Source organism: Canis lupus, chromosome 26 (genome assembly GCF_048164855.1).
Source record: "Canis lupus baileyi chromosome 26, mCanLup2.hap1, whole genome shotgun sequence".
NCBI lineage: Eukaryota > Metazoa > Chordata > Mammalia > Carnivora > Canidae > Canis > Canis lupus.
Genome location: NC_132863.1, coordinates 31,182,745 through 31,203,031, shown reverse-complemented (window position 1 = coordinate 31,203,031; position 20,287 = coordinate 31,182,745). Strand labels below are relative to the sequence as shown.

The following is a 20,287-nucleotide window of genomic DNA, read 5'->3' as shown; positions in this document are numbered from 1 at the left end:
AACCACAAATGATATGTAAACAAGTAGATACGGTTGTGTTCCAAAGAACTTTTTAATAAAAGTATGCAGGCTACAGTTTGCCCACTGGTAATCTAGAAGAAAATGACATCCCACTGGATACTGGATACTAGAAAGATTCCTCTGGAGTAAAGATGAAGATGGATGAGCATGGCTAGATCCCAGGGTAAAATAAATCAAGAACAGGGAGGTACATGGGCAGTATCATAGTATCTGTCTTAAAACCCTAATATCCAGGAGCCATTGTACAGGTCTGCCCACAGTTAAATACTGTATTACTGTAGTTACTGACTGCTTAGGTTCCAAGAGCACTAGGTTCTTATACTGAGCCATTAAATAAAATGCCTATTATTCAAAATTTTTGGTCTGTGTAAAAACTAAGAAAACTTAAACTTTACTATCCCAAGAATCCTATATCTTTAATATAGAACCATGTGAAATTACTAAAGTGAAATCTATATTGTTAAGAACCAAGAAGAAAATTAGATGAATTAAACACTTCCAAAATCCTCCAGGGATTTAAGAAATTCTGTAGTACCAGTTTCTCCTCCTTGCTCATCTGTTTCCGAGCTTCTGACTGGGCTTTGAAATACTGGCTCATCTGGGTAAAATCACATTTGCTTAGGTTGGTGATAATATTCTTCTCTTCATTAGTCATTTCCTAGTTAAGAAAAGGGTGAAGACAGAAGAAAAAGGTAAATATGCTGTTTATCCCACAAGTTTCTTTGTGATTACAGCAAAGTATTTTTTTTTCAGCCAAAGGTGTCTAGAGAGGTAGGCAATCTAAATTCATGAGCTTTGAAAAAAAAAAAAACACATAATTTTATTACTTTGTTCTATTATAAAATACTTAATAAAATAAAAAATGCTTTACATGATATATCCTTTAAAAAGGGTTATAGAACTCTTATGTAATTTCTTGGGCTCCTTACACATTGCCACATCCGCAAGCATATGTATCATCCCACAGTTGGAAAAACATGAATATATATCATTTGCTTTAGTAATGAGAGAAATATTTCTATATTCATTCTCTCTTAGAAACATTATCCCTTGGGATGCCTGGGTGGCTCAGCGGTTTAGCGCTTGCCTTTGGCTCAGGGCGTGATCCCTGGGTTCCGGGATCGAGTCCCACATTGGGCTCCCTGCATGGAGCCTGCTTCTCTCTCTGCCTGTGTCTCTGCCTCTCTCGAATAAATAAAATCTTTTTAAAAAAAGAAAAGAAACATTATCCCTGACCTACTCACTTATTAAATATTATTTCCAGAACTATTCAGAAGGTAAACTTCAGCTCACTTCTGTCCACACAATCCAAATTGAAAATAAGATTGTTTAAAATCACCTAGACAGATATAGGAAATGCGATTTCAAGAGCAGAAAGTACCAAAAGTAAATAAGCAAGAATCAAAGGGAATGGGACATCACAATGTAATATCTTGCAATAGCAGAGGACAGGCAGTCCTGCAGAGACAGACTTTCCTCTGCTCAGGCAGAGCTGAGGTTTATTGTTTGGCCTAATAAACTCCCTCCTGCAGCCATAAGTGTGTGGAAGGAAAGACACAGAAGTATTCTTGTTGGATAGAAACCTTACATAATATATTGAATGAATAGGGAAAAAAGAAAAACTTTGCATATAATAAAATTCAGAAAGCTCAAATTTTACATTACAGACCTTTTTGTAAAGTAACAGTTTATTAACTGAGTACTTGATTAATATTTCTGCAAGGTGCTAGGATATTAATACATGGGCAACAATACCTTTCTCCAGTCTTTAAAGAAATTTTTCCTAAATATTTCCTTAGTAGTATATTCATGGTCGAGCATTTTTGCAAAGAAGGTAGCTACTTCTTCTGCTTTGGGGCTCAGCTTCATGACTTTACCTAGAGGAAAAAGCAGTTTCAAAAATTGAGCTGTATAGTTTATGTTTTGAATATAAATACTGAGCTCTGGAGAAGTCTTCTAACTAATGGTTTACCTTCCCAAGGTACACAAAGGTCTGGTGACATATGGTAACAATAACAACAAAGACAATACACTGATTTATATCTAGTTGTATAAATTCTCCTTCTCTTTAGCAGATATTTACCTGGGTCATTCTCTGGAGACTATGCCAGTAAACTGTTCCCAGGTGCCTGCTCAGGACAGGGATGAGCTGGGGGAGGCCCAGCCACTCTTCCTTTTCCTTTCAGCAAGCAGGGTCCTTTACACCTCTTCAATGGTTTTTAAAACTCAAATCCTCAGAGGGACTCCTGCCACTGCTAAGCTAAGCAGCCTCTGTTCAAGAAGGGGAGGAAGGGATAGGGCAGGGAGTGGAAGAAAGGAATTGTGGGGAAAAGAAATAGGCATCTTTCTTCTTTAAAGTTAGGTGGGTGGAATATGAATAAAATAATATATATCCATAGCAGGCAAGCCCAGATATCCCACATGAAAAATCTAAATAAGACCTTCTTCTAGAACTTTTGTACTCAAAAATGTGGTTCACAGACCAGCAGCTTTAGCATCACGTGGGAGTTGTTAGAAATGCAGTATCTCTGGGGTACCTGGATGGTGTTGTCAGTTGGGCATCCGACTGTCCGCTTTGGCTCAGGTCACATGATCTCAGGGTCATGAGATCGAGCCCCAACTTGGGGTCCACACTCAACGAGGAGTCTACTTAAGATTCTCTCTCCCTCTTTCTCTGCCTCTGTCCCTCCCCACCCATGCTGTCTCTCAAATAAATAAATCTTTAAAAAAAGAAAAAAAGAAATGCAGAATCTAAGGCCCAACCTTGGATCTACAGATTCAGAAAATGCATTTTAAGAGGCCTCCAGGTGGCTTATGTATATACTAGAGTTTGAGAGCTGACTGCTCTGAACAACACAAGCACTATGAGGTTGCCTCTTTCAGGGAAATAAGACTTATCCAGAGCACAAGGGATGACTGGGGTTCTTGGTAGTGTGCACATGTTAGTAAAAGCTGTTCTAAAAGAATCCTGATGTCGGGATCCCTGGGTGGCGCAGCAGTTTGGCGCCTGCCTTTGGCCCAGGGCACGATCCTGGAGACCCAGGATCGAATCCCACATCGGGCTCCCGGTGCATGGAGTCTGCTTCTCCCTCTGCCTATGTCTCTGCCTCTCTCTCTCTCTCTGTGACTATCATAAATAAATAAAAAAATAAAATAAAATAAAATAAAATAAAATAAAAGAATCCTGATGTTACACAACAGAAACTGCTAACTTGTAAAGTCAATGTGAATGAGCCCTAGGAGTTCTGTGTATACCTTAATTAGTAATAAAGCAATAAAGGAAAGTACTTGGGAGTTTAATCTACTTTTCAGATAGAGTATTTTTAATACTACTCTCAGGGCCAATTTCCATTTTTTTTCTTGAATATGCAACTATACAGCACCATCTGGAACTAATCCATGGCATAATAACTTGACTATTCCTAAAATGAGGTAAAGTACCATTCCACTGCCTTACTATTACATAGGCATTAATTCACCAAGGATTTTCACTTTCATTATAGAAAACTAAAACTTAACCAGAAATCCATTCATTTCAAAACTCAGAAGACATCTCATTTCATGATAGTTGGGAAATTATCATCCCTAACTGCAGGGATGAAGGGAACTGTGGCACAAAATTGAAATTGTTAGGGTAGACAGAAAGAACCTGCTTGGAATCCGTAACTCAAAAGGCCAACAGGTGGCACACTTTCCCCTTTCAACCCCCTCTAAGCTTCTGCCTTTGCAAGAAGACACTGGGGAGACAGGGTTATTAGCTCTCAAGAGATTCCTGCACTCTTCAGATCGCCTCAACTCAGGTCTGAACTATAGTTGCCACTAAAGTTGTAACATGCTTCTGGAAAAATTTAAGTCATTAAAAATAAAATGAAAGAAAATACATGGCAAGAAAGACTGTAAAATGTTCTTGGGTCTGTTTGGCATAAACTGGTATCAATAAATATTTGAAAATCAAAAAATGGAGACTCTCTGGCCAATTTTACTGAATTCTTCTGTACCAATAGAGGAAACAATTCTGATGCCTCCTGTTTTAGATGAGCTGTCAAAAGAGGAAATGACAGCTCTCCAGCAGCAGAGTGGTAGGAGGATGACTAGAAGGTTCCTGGCAAAGGGAGCACTTTGTGGAAAAGGCTGAGCTCCAGGAAGAAGAAACTGCTGAGTCAGAGCTGTAAACTGGAGGTTCTCAGCAGAGACAAGCCACTGCTTCAGCCAGCCTGTGCCCCACCTCCCTGGTAGGTTCAAAGGAGTCCGAGAACTCCTTCCCTAGAGAGTAGGCAGGACTTACAGTATCAATTTGGACTAATAATTCAAATACAACATCCTGACTTACTACAGAGTGGGAGTTTACACAATCAAAGGGAAGAAATCCCAGTGAGAAACCCAACTGAGAAAATGATATAGCTGGAGTTCCTATAATAGGAGGGCTGGGCAAAATGGAAGAAGAGACCATAGTAACCAGTGATGACTGATTCAGGGCTTGGCTTCCCATCTTAAAAAGAGAAACCCAGGGGCGCCTGGGTGGCTCAGTTGATTAGGTATCCAACTCTTAATTTTGGCCCAGGTTATGGTCTCAGAGCTGGAAGATCAAGCCCTGTGTCAGGCTCCACACTGAGCATGGAGTCTGCTAGGGACTCTCTCTCCTACTCCCTTGCCCTCCTCCCCGAAATAAATAAAAATCTTAAAGAAGAAGAAGAAGAAGAAAAGAGAAATGAAGAAGATGGAAGAAGATGGAAGAAGGAAGAAGAAAAGAGAAATCCAAAGACTAGAGAATCTAGCTTTCCTTCAAATCATTTTGAGCCTCAAAGTGGGGGGCTTTACTCGTTCTGCTTCCTAAACCTTTTGCTAAGTCCAGACTTGAGCTACAGAATACATGGACTTTCAGGATGGTCTTTCTTCGAAGTTCTGGGCTCTTTCTCCTCACTGGAGTTTGGCTTTGGAGTCATATTCAAACATCTCCAGGAATGACCAACAATGAGTGCTAATAGTAGAACTCTGTCCTGTGCTCTAGTCAACACCAATCAGAATATTTGATGCAAGCATTTGTCATTAAGGCCATGCAAACAGGGATTAGCCAATATAGTTCCCTGCTGGGTCTTGGTGTCCAACACAGACACACTGAGTAAACAGTGTTTTAAAAAAAAATGAATTCCAGCTTGCCAAGTCTGACATGCCTCCCACTTGCGAGACCCAGCCATTCAGTATAAACTACTACCTTTAAAGTATCTGTGGCCTTAACCACCGCTGGTGGACAAAGAGATGCACTAGAATTCTCTTAAGCATTTACCATTGGTGCCTTTCAGCAGTCTTCCTGCCCAGTATTTAGTATTTCTCACTGTTTGGTCAGCAGACCATTTGGTTTAGAAGCACCCCCAATATTATTCCACATCTATTAAATGAGCCCAGACCCACCTGGTAAATCTTAAGCACATAGGATTTGGGGGAAAATGCTCCAGCTCTTTCTGGATAGAACTCTTGGAATGAGGGAGATCAGCTGAATATTCCCATCTACATAGTGCTACATTGCAAAGAAAGAATGTCAAAGATGCTTAAATTCTTCTACCCAAGGACAGAAAATACTGATGGTAGTTAATGGACAATTCTGAGTGTTTTCAGAGAACCAGACAGGGCACTTCTTCACAGCAGGCCACGAAATCTGATTGCACACAGAGTAAAGGCATAGTGCTGTGCTGCATAGAGTGAGTGACAGACACTTATCAGCCTTACCTAGAGGCTGATAGCTGACTAATTAATCTTCAAATACTAGTAACTACTTCTCATCATGAGTGGCTTGTCAGTTTGCATTATATTGCTAAAATACTATCATTTGAGTAAGGCTTTTCTAATAAATCTTGCCAAAGTAGCTCCTCAGAAATGAAGTTCAGATAATAACATTTAACGTGGGGACCAAGTGCTATGAGCTATGTAGACGGACATTTTTGGGACCATGTAGTTAAAATGTTAACAGTCTCTTTGTCAAGGCACTTCATCACCAAATGGGCCTTTAAGAGCGAAGTAAACACTGGATAACCCTCTCCCAAATCCCACAAGGACAATACGACAAAATGAAATAAACAAAAAGGATTATATAGCACAAGATCCTTTCTCATTTTCTATTCTTCTAAACAGAAGCAAACTCTTTTCTTGGCCAAGAATTAGACAACCTTGGAACAACTCACCATCATAGTAAAACTTGACACTCTCTGGAAGAGGCTCATATGGTGGAGCAAATACAGGGCCTTTATGTTCTAAGAATTTCCACTTGATGCCTTCAGGATAGCGCTCTTCTTCCCACCTTTAAAAAAGTAGAGCCTCATTTAGTGATCACCTAATAAATGCCCAAATAATTAACCTGCTCAATTGACTGGTGTGCTAGAATAACTCTGGGCCCCAGATTCAAGGCCTGGACCAAAATAACCAGTATTCTTCACTTTGAAAAAGCCAACACTCACAACAAATAAAATGGAATACTCATATGAACACAGGAAAATACAGTTCAGTAGTGCAGTTCTAAGACTGGATACAAGGGAGGGACGCCTGGGTGGCTCAGCAGTTGAGTGTCTACCTTCGGCTCAGGGTATGATTCCAATACTGGGACGGACTCCCACATTGGGCTCCCTGCAAGGAGCTGCTCCTTCCTCCGCCTATATCTCTGCCTCTGTGTTCTCTCATGAATAAATAAATAAAACCTTTAAAATGGTATACATGGCAGAGGTATTATTATGCTATTGATAACACTGAAAAAGACCACCTGGGATCCTGTAAGAAAGTACATGATGGAACAGAGAAAACTGGAAAATAAGGTACTTAAACTTTAAGGGTTACCTAGAGCCATCTAACAGACACTGATAAGCGAATGTTAGATAAGTACTTTAAAAGGGAAATTATATAACCATCACTTAACATTCAACAATTAATACTATGCTAAGTTTCCTAATTTTTTGCTGAACCATTTCAGCAATGTACATTGCAGACATGATACCACATCTCTAAATAGTTCAGTAAACATCTCTATAGAAATAAGGATATCCTCTCACATAACTAAAATACTATCACATCGAACAAAATTAGTATCATTGTAATACCTAGATCTTATTAAAAACTTCCCAATTAAATTTAAAATGTATTTTATAGGTAAGGATCCAATTAAGGATCATGCGCTACAATTGGTTGATAGGTGGCTAAGTCTTTCTTTTTCTGGAATTAGACCTTCTCACCATCAGCACGATTTTCTTTCTTGAGTCAGTTGTCTTACATACAAAATATTTTAAAACTTCATAGATTTTAATCTCCACTATTTCTACCTTAAAATTAAAAGCCCTAAAGTTCTACAGAATCCTTCTGAAAGCTAATTGTGCATACTCTATTACTTCCTACCATCTTCTAACTCCAGTATCTCTAACTCCAATGTTTAAAATAAAGTTCAGAAATATTAAATAAAAAGTACACATATCAAATGCTGTAATAAAAGCATCACTATAAAACCAAAGTAAACATAGATGGTGAAATGGTTTCTGACAAGAGTCCCAAGACCATTCAATGGAGCAAAGAAATCTCTTCAACAAATGGAGTTGGGAAAACTAGATAATCACATGCAAAAGAATGAAGTTGGGCCCTTACCTTATACTATATAAAAAAATTTAAACTCAAAATGGGTCAGAGACCCAAATGTAAAAGCAAAAAGTATAAAACTCTTCAAAGAAAGACACAGAGCAAAAGCTTTGTGACTTTGCATTTAGCAATGATTTCTTAGATAAGACACCAAAAAGCACAGGCAACAAAAGAAAAAGATCAACTGCACTACAAAGTTAAAAACTGTACATAAAAAAAAAACCACAACAACTGTACATCAAAGGACATAACAGAGTAAGGAGGCAACCCACGAATGAGAGAAAACGTTTGCAAAGCATATATCTGATAAAGGATTAAGATCTAGAATGAAGAACTACAGCTCAACTACCAAAGAGCAACCCAATTAAAAAAACAGCAAAGGACTCGAGTACACATTCCTCCTAAGATATACAAATGGATAGTTAGCATCTGAAAAAATACTCAGGATGCCTGGCGGTGCTTGGGTTAAGGTTAAGCATCTGCCTTTGGCTCAGGTCATGATCCCAGGGTTCTGGAAGGGCGCATTGTGGCGCATCACGCACATCACATTGCATCACACTGCACCGTACCGCACCCCCCATCCCATCCCATCCCATCCCATGGGGCTCCTTACTTAGCAAGGAGCCTGCTTCTCCCTGTCTGATACTCCCCCTGCTTGTGTGCTCTGACAAATAAAATCTTAAAAAAACAAAAACAAAAACAAAACCTCAACATCACCAATTAGGAAATATAAATCAAAACTATGAAACACTGCTCACATCCTATTAGGATGTTTTATTACAAAAACAAAAACAAACCAGGAAGTAACAAGTGCTGATAACAATGTGCAGGAATTAGAACGCTTATACACTGCTGGTGAGAATGTAAACTGTCCAGCCACTGTGAAAATCAATACAGCTGGAAAGTGAAACACAGAACTACCTACCATATGATCCAGCAATTTTACTCCTAGGAATATACTGTAACAACTGAAAGTAGGTATTTAAACAAATACTTGTTCTCCAATGTTCACAGCACACTATTCACAATTGCCAAAAGGTTGAAACTAAGTATCTATCAATAGATGAACGGATAAATAAAATGTGGTCTCTCCATACAATGAAGTGTTATTCAGCCTTAGAAAAGAAGGAAATTCTGACACATGCCACAACATGGATGTACCCTGAGAACATGTTCTTTTTTTTTTTTTATAGGTTCATTTTTTTTTTAATTTTTTATTTATTTATGATAGTCACACAGAGAGAGGGAGAGAGAGAGAGAGGCAGAGACACAGGCAGAGGGAGAAGCAGGCTCCATGCACCGGGAGCCCGACGTGGGATTCGATCCCGGGTCTCCAGGATCGCGCCCTGGGCCAAAGGCAGGCGCCAAACCGCTGCGCCACTCAGGGATCCCTCCTGAGAACATGTTCTTAAGTGAAATAAGCGAGCCACAAAAGCCAAATGCTGTGTATTTCCACTTACATGAGATGAGGTAAGTCAAGTAATCAAATTCATAGACAAAAAGCAGAAGGATAGTTACCAAGGTCTGGGGGAAAGGGGGAAAGTGGAGAATGAGGGAGAATTACTTAAAAGAGTTTCAGTTTTATAAGATGAAGAGTTCTGGAGATGGATGGTAGTAGTAAGGGTTATACAATACGAATGTACTTGATACACTTAACTGCATATTTAAAAACGATTAATATGGTAAATTTTTAAAAATATGTTTATTTATTATTTATTTATTTATTTATTATTTATTATAATAAATAAATTTATTATTTATTCATTTATTTATTCATGATAGACAGAGAGAGAGAGAGGCAGAGACACAGGCAGAGGGAGAAGCAGGCTCCATACTGGAACCCTGGTGCAGGGACCCCAGGATCGCGCCCCGGGCCAAAGGCAGGTGCCAAACCACTGAGACACCCAGGGATCCCCTAATAGGGTAAATTTTGTTTTTATGTTTACAACATAAAATTAAAAAAAAAAAAAAAAAAAAAAAAAACCTGAAAGTCAATATTTAACAAAATCTTAAACCTAGAAGGAGCATTAAAAATGCTCCATAACCAATCTATCACTCTACATATGAAATGGGCAGGATATCCCAACTAGACACTGGCATGGAAAGGCCTGGATGCAGAGAGACCCATCCAAATCCCAGAGTATACTACTCTCCAAATCAGAAAAAACTCACATGTATGTATGTATGCATGTATGTATGTATGAGGTGTGTGGGCATGTATGTGAGAGTAGCTACAAGAAGTCTATGTTGAAGCAGTCACAGTAACTGAGGAGATGCAGAGTACCCTGTCTTCTCCTATACTGGGACTTGGTTCCATTCCTCTCATCAACGTCAGTGATTCTTAATTAAGACTCCAAACCATTTTTAAAATTCTTCTTATTGCAACATGTTCATCCTGAGGACTCACAGTAACTTTCATACCATTTAAGCTAAATAAGAGATTCAGTCAATCACTCAATACTAAACCTCACAGAAAGGGAATATATCCTTTAAGAGGCTGATAATGGATCGAAACCATTACTATACAAATAAAAATAGTAGTGCTGCCCTTCTAGCACTCACCAACAAAATTAAGAAAAACACATATTTAGACACCAAAATGACTTGAGGCCTGACTTATAAATTCAAGGCAGTTATCAATTTGACAGTAGAATATGCTTGAAAAGGGGAAGGTGGGAAAGTGCTAGAAATGTGTGTGAGTTAATCACCCATAATGCTGTTTGAAATCAAGCTCCTTTGCAGTTAACAAGCACCTCACAGTACATTGTAAAATGAATATTTAATTTTTAAAATTCAGAAGTAAAGCACACATACTAAAGCTTTCTTAAAGATAATCTTTAGAATCAAAGGCAGCTTCTCTGGTTTGAGGAGAATATCAATCCATATGCCATACATTTCTTATCACTATTACTGATTGTGAGTCTGATCTTTCAACATTGTTCTCTACATATAACCCTAACTCATTTTACTTTTGCTAAAAGAGACTGAAATCTTAAAGTCACCTAACACAGCAATGTAACATTCTAATTTCTAGGTCTTTCTGTGAAGAATTGTCTGTTTAGAATAAATATGCAACTTCTGTTCCAGGTCAGCTCAGCCCTGACACAAAAGTGTATGTAACTCAAAGCATAACTGAAACTCCACAAATGTTTACACAATGAGTCACCCTTAAAAACAGGGGGATCTCAGTTAAGTAAGTTTTCCCACAAACCTGAACATACCACTTAACACCACTTGGAACACTGTTTCTATGGGGGAAAATATGATAAAAATAAAGAAACTCAGAGAGGATCTGAACCTTAACCTTCCCCTTCTCTCTAATCACCAAAGAGAAGATAAAGATCAAAGTTTTGCTGGTTTCTTTTTGGCAACATTAACAAAATCTAAGACTTTCGGGGGAAGCAAAAGGTCTCCACGTTTGCCAAACTGATGAAGTGTGCCTCTTTTAGTGGGAGAGCAAGAGGAATAATAAAAAAAAAAAATGACAATATCCGCCTTTTAACCCCTGACTAGGCTGTCAGTGGTGGTCACTGAGAACTGGACCACTGACTTCAGAGTACAGTAGGCAGCTTACCATGACAGAAGAAAGGGGCAAACTATCAGCTAAGAGGTCAATCATTCTTGTTCTCTACTTCTAAAAACTTACAGTGTGATATTAAGCAATGTGCTTAATAAAGCACAAAATTTAACTTGAGGACAGCATGCATTGGAGGCTGTAGAAAAGACTGCTTACCCGCAAACCAACCATCTTCAGTTGAAGACTAACCAATCCCACTTAAACCAAAATTAAGAATAAAAATCAGGGGGATCCCTGGGTGGCTCAGCGGTTTAGCGCCTGCCTTTGGCCCAGGGCGTGATCCTGGAGTCCTGGGATCGAGTCCCACATCAGGCTCCCGGCATGGAGCCTGCTTCTCCCTCCTCCTGTGTCTCTGCCTCTCTCTCTATGTCTATCATAAATAAATAAATCTTAAAAAAAAAAAAAAAAAAAAACTTAAAAAAAAAAATAAAAATCAAAAGTCACGATCACTCGGAATTAACATGTGGCAACACTGAAAAGGATTTCAATCTTGGGATCCCTAGGTGGCGCAGCGGTTTGGCGCCTGCCTTTGGCCTAGGGCGCGATCCTGGAGACCCAGGATCGAATCCCACATCGGGCTCCCGGTGCATGGAGCCTGCTTCTCCCTCTGCCTGTGTCTCTGCCTCTCTCTCTCTCTCTCTCTCTCTCTCTCTGTGACTATCATAAATAAATAAATAAAATTAAAAAAAAAAAAGGATTTCAATCTAAAGCAAAATTAGGTTATTAGATCCTTCTAAGGCATTGAATTTCCACACACACAAAGGTTGGACCAGGATAAGAATACATCTGCTTCGAGGTCCAACAAGAGCCAAAGCTCCACAGGAAGGGGGAAGACAGGAAGGAGCTGGTGAAGACAAGGAAATGAACTTGTTCATTCAACACTTACTGAGCACCCACCACAGAACCCTGACAGACACAAAGGGCTGATGAATTACTAACCCACCATTGTCATGATTCCTAATAGCCCCTAATATACATAATCATTTCATTTTATCTTGGGGCACCTGGGTGGCTCAGTCAGTTAAGCATGTGACTCTTTGATTTCGGCTCAGGTCATGATCTCAGGGTCAAGAGATGGAGCTCCATGACAGGCTCCCTGATAGGTGTAAAATCTGCCTAAGATTCTCCCTCTCCCTCTGCCCCTTCCTCTGTTCTCTCTCTAAAAATAAATCAATCTCTTAAAACTGTTTTATTAAAGGTGAATATTTAAACTCTGAAAAACTCTGATTAGTTCCAAAGGAAAAAAAAAAGAAAATAAAAACACATATCCTTTTGTTTCCGGACTGACCTTTGAAAGGCCCAGGATTCCTTTGCTCTGCAATTTTCTTTTTCCAAACTTTCCTTTTAACCCCATATGTGGTCACACCAACAATGCCAATTGCATAGTTGTGTTGAGCATTTCTGCCACTGCAGCTCTGCTCTTCTCAAGGCATCTCCCTAGTCATTGATCTCTCCCTTCCCCTCAGGCATGCTGTGCTGAGGAGTTTACAGTTCTAAATTATAAAAGCCATAGAGTAAATGCATACAAATAGGTCTGGAACTCTACATATCAAATTATGAACAGTGGTTACCTCAAAGCTGAAAAGGAGAACCGAAAATCAGACAAAGAAGTCATTTTTTCCTAACTTGTACACCTCCTGCATCATTGGACTCTTTTTCAACACAAATACAAATCATGTATAATAGGTACAGCAGCTAAATCGTACAAAGTTTTAAGAAGTATCAGTATTCAAAATTCTAAACACTAAAATTTATCAAATAAAAATTAAAATTTCCCACTTAAACACACGTCTCAAAAGTAACCTATTGCTATTCTCCTCCATAAAGACTGACTCTTCTTCACTCCCAGTGAGGAGGAAGCCTGTTCTCTCAGTCGCAACCCTAGATATTCTGATACTCATTAATGTTTCCTAACCTCAGAGACATTATACAAAAAGACGTATCATTATTTTCTTGGCATTTTTCTTTGCCTATGTTTTAAGATGTTTACTAATCACTTCTCTAAGACTGTTTCTTTCATTTTTAAAAAAAGATTTTTATTTATTTATGAGAGAGAGAGAGAGAGAGAGAGGCAGAGACCTAGGCAGAGGGAGAAGCAGGCTCTTCATAGGAGGCCGAGGGACTCGATCCCAGATCAGAACCTGAGCAGAAGGCAGCCGCCCAACCGCTGAGCCACACACAGGTGTCCCTGTTCTTTTCATTTTTAAAAGACTTTTTCTTCACATTAAGAATTTTAAGCCCTCTGTACTCCAAATATTTTCCCCCATTTTTTTTTAATGGCATGAGTTTGTTTGCCACATACAAAACTTTAATTTTGACGTACCAATTTTATAAAGCTTTTCCTTATGGCTCTTATTATACTTCCTGCTTCAAAAGGTCTTCATTGTTCTACAATTATAAAATAGTCATCCAGATTTCCTTGCGGATTTTTTTAAGCAAATAGACAGTTTCCTGAACATGGTTTATAAAATAATCTATCTTTCCCCTATCATTTTATTTTTTACTTTTTCCCTATCATTTTAAAAGCAACATTCTTCACATGCCAAATTCCTATACACACATACACCTTCCTAGTTCAATCCGTTCAACAGGATGGGACCTAGTTTTTAGATCTAAAAGGCTGAGAGCTAGTTAACACTCTCTCTCACTAGAACCTGGAAAACTTATTTCAGAATGCCATTCTAGAGAGATTTTCCTAAGTACTTCCCTCCTCCTCCAAACATCAGGCTATTAAATATCAATAACACTCTTGCTTAATTAGGTTGTGGAACCCGAGAGGTGACATTGTAACCCAGTGCTGCAATGTTACCATTTCCACTTCTGCTCCTCTTCTTTCTTCGGCTTCTTTTTCTTGCTATCTGGCTCGGGAACTTTTTTATCTTTCTCTTTCTCTTTATTCTTGGGTTTTTTCAATTTACCGTCCTACAAAGAAACATGGTGAGAAAGCACTTAAGTACCAATCACATTTAAGCAGTAGTTGTGAGGGGCTCTTAGGAAGAAAAACAGGAATCACAGAATATCAAAACTGGAGAGGTTTTTAAAGCTAAATTTGATAAATGAATGAAAATTTATTGGTCTTTTTCTCTAGGGTAATGTTTCCCAAATGATTAGTTCCTGACAAATGATTACCTGAGAATGTAGTTAAAAACATTCATTTTGCATGGGAAGAGAGCCTAGGATATTGTATATTTTTTAGCCTCAGAGGAATGTTTGGGAAAGCACTGCTATGGAAAATAGTCCCAATGTATTATGCTCACTTGTTTTAAATTTACTCATCTTTAAACCTCTTCCAAAACTATCAATAGCTATAGGAAACTTTGTATTTAGATACTTAATATATAATTTGAAAGGAAATTCTTGATTGAGTCTGAGAGGGGCTGTGGGGAAATACTTCTTATCACTGTTGCCTACATACACAAAGTCAGGAAGCAGTAAACAAATGTAAAGGAGGTCCTAAAATGATTATCAATCCCTATATTGTATTTCTTCATGGCTCTTCTTTGAACTGTGACCCCAGATGAACTGTCATTGTGGCACAAATATAAACAAATAAAATTCAGTAATACGGAAGATAAGTCTCAAACACACACACACACACACACACAGACAAAAATGTGCTATTCAAAAAGAGCAGGTCCTACTTCACAGGAACTGAACTCTTTTAAAGAATATTTTCCTTTTCCTAACTATCCAAGATCATTTTTTAAATAAAGATTTTATTTATTTATTCATGAGAGACACAGAGAGACAGAGGCAGAGACACAGGCAGAGGGAGAAACAGGCTCCATGCAGGTTGCCCAATGTGGGACTCAATCCCGGGACTCCAGGATCATGCCCTGAGCCAAAGGCAGACACTCAACCGCTGAGCCACCCAGGCATCCCACCAAGATCATTTTTTATTCAACAAGTTCTGTATAGCTATGAAAAGTGGTTTTGAGTCATCTTAAAATCATTTATAGAATGGTAGAGCTTGAAAGACCTTTAAAAAAGACAGTTTGGTTTGACATATTCCAGTTGTAATTAAGGAAAACTCTGAAATGGAAGTTTGTTCACTTGTTCAAGGTCATTTAGCTGCTACTGACCATGATGAGAGCCCAAGTTTACCAGAAAAATCATAGTGTGACTCATGGGAATGACTGGAATATATAAACATCCTAGCACTACATGATAGGACAGCAATCAAGATAAACTCAGGATTTTAAAGCAAATGATCTTTACCGTAGGAGGAAGGGAAAGACTACAACACCAGACATATTTTAATACAGGAATGGAGGATATCAATGTATAAGTATGTTCAGGAGGAGAAAGTACTAGAGGATCATATTAATTCAGATAATGTTTATCATTTAGCCTGAAACACACCACAGGAAAGGGAAATGTTTTTCAGTTAAGACATTCTCTGAACAGCTTCTGAGCAGGCATACAGATGGTCCCATCAGGAAACTACTGGCTATACTGTATGTTTTCAAGCCTCAAAATGGGATAATCAGTCACTGAGAAACTTTAGAACAATTCCCAGAAATGAAAAAAAACACAGCCAGTGAATGAGGTTTCAGGACTGCTCCTGCCATCTGGGGTCCCAGGCATAGTAAGACTGAGTATTAATTCTAGGTCTTTCAGCCGCATTTTTTTTCTCCCCTTATAGGGAGAGGGCTGCTGAAAAAAATTTAAAAAATAAAGTCAAGTGTCCTTTTTTCCAAATGGTTTAAAACAGTTATTACTAGCTCCTTCCAAACTCAGAGAAAGGTATTATTTTACATTAATTCAACAAAGGGATAAAGGCAATACAGAAAGCCAAAGTTTTACATTTTTTTAACCGATTAATCTGTACTGATCATCTATATAAAAGTGGAGTCGCTAAATAATCACTCAACATTTTACTCTTAATTCCTTCAGTTGGTACTCAAAAACTTGAACTGCCAAAAACAGACCAGTCAGAAAAGCCCATTTCTCTTAAATCTAGGACCCCATCATCTCTCTGTGGGCACCTACTCATTACTATTTTTAATGTGATTTCATTAAAGACCCTTCTCCCTTTCTGCAGAGTTAAAGCATCAGCAAAGTCACACAGGAGACAGGATAACATAGTAGCTAGTGGTACTCGTTCTGGAATCAGACTGCATGGGATCAAATGCTGGCTTTACTACTCCGTAGTTGTATGACATCAGGCAAATGATCTCAGCCCCTCTCTATACCTCAGTTTCTGCATCTGCAAAATGTAGTTTTGTGCTATATTTACCTCTTAAGGGCTGTTGTAAGGATTAAATGAAATGACTCATATAAAGCATTAATAGTGTCTGGCACACAGTAAGCACCTATTACATTTAATTTTAATTATGACTATCATTCTTACTACTACTTCTACAATAGATTACATTCTTAAAACTCACTGCTCCCTACTATCGCTATCTTTACTGCTCATCCTTTGATGAGCTACGGACTTAATACTTGTGAATTCATTTTGCCCATGACCATGGCTAACCACAAATGCAACATAAGGGCTAAGAACTCACTCAACCCTTTTTCTTAGGAGAGTGCAAGATTAAGACTCCTGTGAATTTCTGACATCCTTCTCTTGAATTACTTGCTAACACCTCTTCAGTACAAGAAATAGGAAATGTCAAAAGGAACCATATTATTGTATTTTTAAATCTACCACAAGCATAAAGTAGAGCCCCCAGAAAAATACTTGAGTTGAGCTGAGATTTTAAGGAAGGTGATGAGCAAAAGAAGGGAGGAAGAGCATGTGTGTTCCCAACAGAAGGAACGGCATGTGCTACATAAAGCTCTGAAGCACAAAAGAATCCAGTGTGGAAAGGAAACAAGGGAGGCCAGTGTGGCTGGAACAAGCAAAATTAGAGAAGAAGCGCAAGATGAAGGGAGGCACCAGATGCAGGGGTCAGACTGGGAAGAGTAGTGGTAAAGAGCTTGGGTTTTTCATCATATGTCCAAGGGGCACCTAATCAAAGGCCTTTAAACACAAGAGAGTTACCCAAAGTGAGTGATGAGAAAGCTTCCTAAGATATAAGAGAGCACTAAAAAACATTCTTAAGGAAAACTCTTCCCGGTTGTAATCCAAAGTATGATTTGTTAACACTTCTTCCACATGCGTGAAGATGGTGTAGTTTCTCCAAAAATGTCAGCTGGCAGCACAACTACGGGTAGATACCTGCGAAGGCTAAGAGATCTTAAAACTCACAGTGCCATGGCCACTGTTACACATGTATGAGTTTTTCTCAGCGTTTCCTCTACCATAGATAAATATACTCCCTAAAACTCATCTGCCTTCAAAACTTGTTTTATGGACAACTACTTACTCCAAACCCATGCCTCCCAGGGCCAGCGTCTCTTTACTAACCTCTTCTTCCTCCAGTTTTCGTTTCTTCTCTTTCTTGATATCTTCTGCTTTAATTTTCTTATTAGGTTTATAATCAGCACTACAAAGGGGAACATGAATAAGCAATTAACAACTTTGACACAGTAGTTCTCACCAACAGGATCAGGACCTCCAAACTCTTCTTGGAGGCTTCCAATGCAGCCATGACTATTATTCTTGGCTGGACATTCTACAGTCAGAACAGGAATGGTAAAAGTAAAGAAGGCCTGACCAAGGACCAACAGTTACAGTCCTACACAGAACAAAATAATTTATACTAGACATAAGCTTGGAAGAGAAGGGGAGTGGAGGGCTGGCTATCTATTGAAACAGACACCACTAGAAGATCAAAGTCTGGGAACCAAATGAACAGTGCCGCAATGGCTACCACAAGGCAATATCCAGCTGGAAAGGGGAAGAAATAAATACCATATACATTCTAAATGAAGATAAGGGAGTTCACCAAGTGTTTCTCTCCTCTCTTTCCATCCATGTTCTACCATAAATCCTCTGTAGATTCCTAAAGCATAATAAGCTATACAAGACTGAACATAAGGAACAGAACTTAACCTCATAGAATCTGAGAAAGAGGTACACATAAGTCTCAACCATTTTAAGTAAGAGCAATTTTATTATCTCTATACACTGAAACTTCACTTAGAATAGATTGACAGGCACAGATCCTAGGAAAAATTGCTTTAACAGTAAAAAATTATCTGTGGTAGGTGATGATAAATTTAAAATAACTTAAATAACTTAAATATTCTTTATGAATTCTGTATTATTTGAACTTCTTATAATAGGTATTATCTTTTTACTATGAAAATTAAAACATAACATAAACATATATACTCTCTAAGCCTCAGATATACTACTTATTACAACTCATAATTCAAATATAAATAAGTTGCCCAGTCCATTAATCACAAATTCCAAATGACTAAGTCAATTAATGCAGTTTTGCTGTGTACTGGGGAGATCTACATCACATTTATTCTTTAAACAAATCCTTTTTGTTTTCAAACTCAAAGGATTAAAAAAATACTCACTCATCCTCTTCTCGAGGTCTCTTTAATGGCTTTATATCCTCTTTAGGAGGAGCAAAATACCCATCATCTTCTGGTTCATCTTTAATTCGTGGTGGACTAAAAAAAAAAAAAGACTAGTAAGTTTGAGAACATCTACATTACGTTAAATAATCTAAAATAGGGATAAATCATCTCACTGAGAAGGAGCTAATAAGGATAACAACATGCATTTGTACATACTGTAAAAATTTTCTGTAACTACTTTTCACTCATTATCTCCACTACAACCCCATGAGGTAGATAGTACTATCCTTATTTTATAGATGAATAGGTAATATCAAGACCTCAGATCAGGACTCCTTAATCTAAGTCAATATTCTTTTCTACTGCAGCTTAGCTGCCTTTGCCAGCATGACCCAAACCACAACAGGAACAAACCTAAATTGTTCCCTCACCTGGCACAAGGAATCTACTATATATTTAAACCCTTGAACGATCCAAGCTGATTAAGTATTCCAAAAGCTAAGTATAGTTTTCGCAAGGAAGGGAGTAAAAATTTATTTTCCAAATTTATACCTTAAAGTTGTAATGGAAACTACCCTTAGTTACATGGGAAAATAACTAAGCTGACATCACAACAAAAGAAGGGCATGTGCTAAATAAGAGAAGAGGCTCCAAACAAAATCTATTCATTGTTCAACTTCCTCCACTGGTTTACTTACTCTATACACAGAAGAGTGCCTTGCCCTATTTTTGTTAAGACTTTTTGCCTTCTGAATAAAATAATGACTCTATTAGGCAATTATTTTCAATCAGAAAGAGGAAGGAACAATTAAAAAAAAAACCACCACTGGTGTTATATGCAAACATATAACAGTTATATGTTATATGGTGTTATATAAATTATTGAACACTACACTACATCTGAAACTAATGATGTACTATATGTTGGCTAATATAATTTAAATTAAAAAATGAAATAAAAAAATAAAAATAAAAAATGAAATAAAATATATAGAAGTAAAAAAAAAAAGAGAGACCATGGGACCAGCAATCACCACAGCCTTGGGATGTTCCCTGGCCTGACACATCTCAGCAGAACCTCACTGTTCACAGCCAGAAGCATCTACGAAGCTAACTCACTACAGAAAAAGCCTCCCAACATGAAACCATGTGTCTCTAAGGGGTTCAAGGGATAAGCATCCAGACTCAGCTGCCACGGACAGTCAAGATATTCATGGGGTCTCATTGCTACCACCCCCCCACACTCCCCAAGCATACTGGATCCCTTTGCTTGTAACAGAATCTGAATGTTTTTTAAAAAGAGATTAGCTTTTTCTTACTTCTGCACATTTCTCAAATGCCAATTTCTACAGCTGCTTCCCTTCACCATGGAAATCACTAACATAGCATCAAGAGTCCAGTATCTCCAAATACTTTGCACCAGAAGGAAAGAAACCTCGCCACTGACCCAACCAGTTAAGTAAATGCTAGATCCTAGTATTGTCATGGGTGAAGTTTACAACATGTGGGAAGGATTACTAGGCCTGAAGGAAGAACTTCTAAAACAATTTATCAGAAAAAACTGTGTTCCACCCAGTAAAGCATCTCGATTGTCTACAAAGACAAATATGCAGGCTAGCAGGTGGTCCAGGAAGGTGGATATAGAGACCACTG

General features: G+C 38.3%; 1 protein-coding gene across 1 annotated transcript in view; it reads right to left on the bottom strand.

The window, feature by feature from the left end:
* The window catches only part of TOP1 (DNA topoisomerase I), a 90,530-nt gene that overhangs the window by 19,622 nt on the left and 50,621 nt on the right, over positions 1-20,287 (bottom strand). Inside the window, exons 6-11 of the mRNA XM_072801023.1 lie at positions 18,632-18,727; positions 17,565-17,643; positions 14,016-14,128; positions 6,198-6,313; positions 1,777-1,898; positions 557-679 (exon numbers count right to left, since the gene is read on the bottom strand). Of these exons, the coding sequence (XP_072657124.1) occupies positions 557-679; positions 1,777-1,898; positions 6,198-6,313; positions 14,016-14,128; positions 17,565-17,643; positions 18,632-18,727 (649 nt within the window). The remainder of the gene's footprint in view (positions 1-556; positions 680-1,776; positions 1,899-6,197; positions 6,314-14,015; positions 14,129-17,564; positions 17,644-18,631; positions 18,728-20,287) is intronic.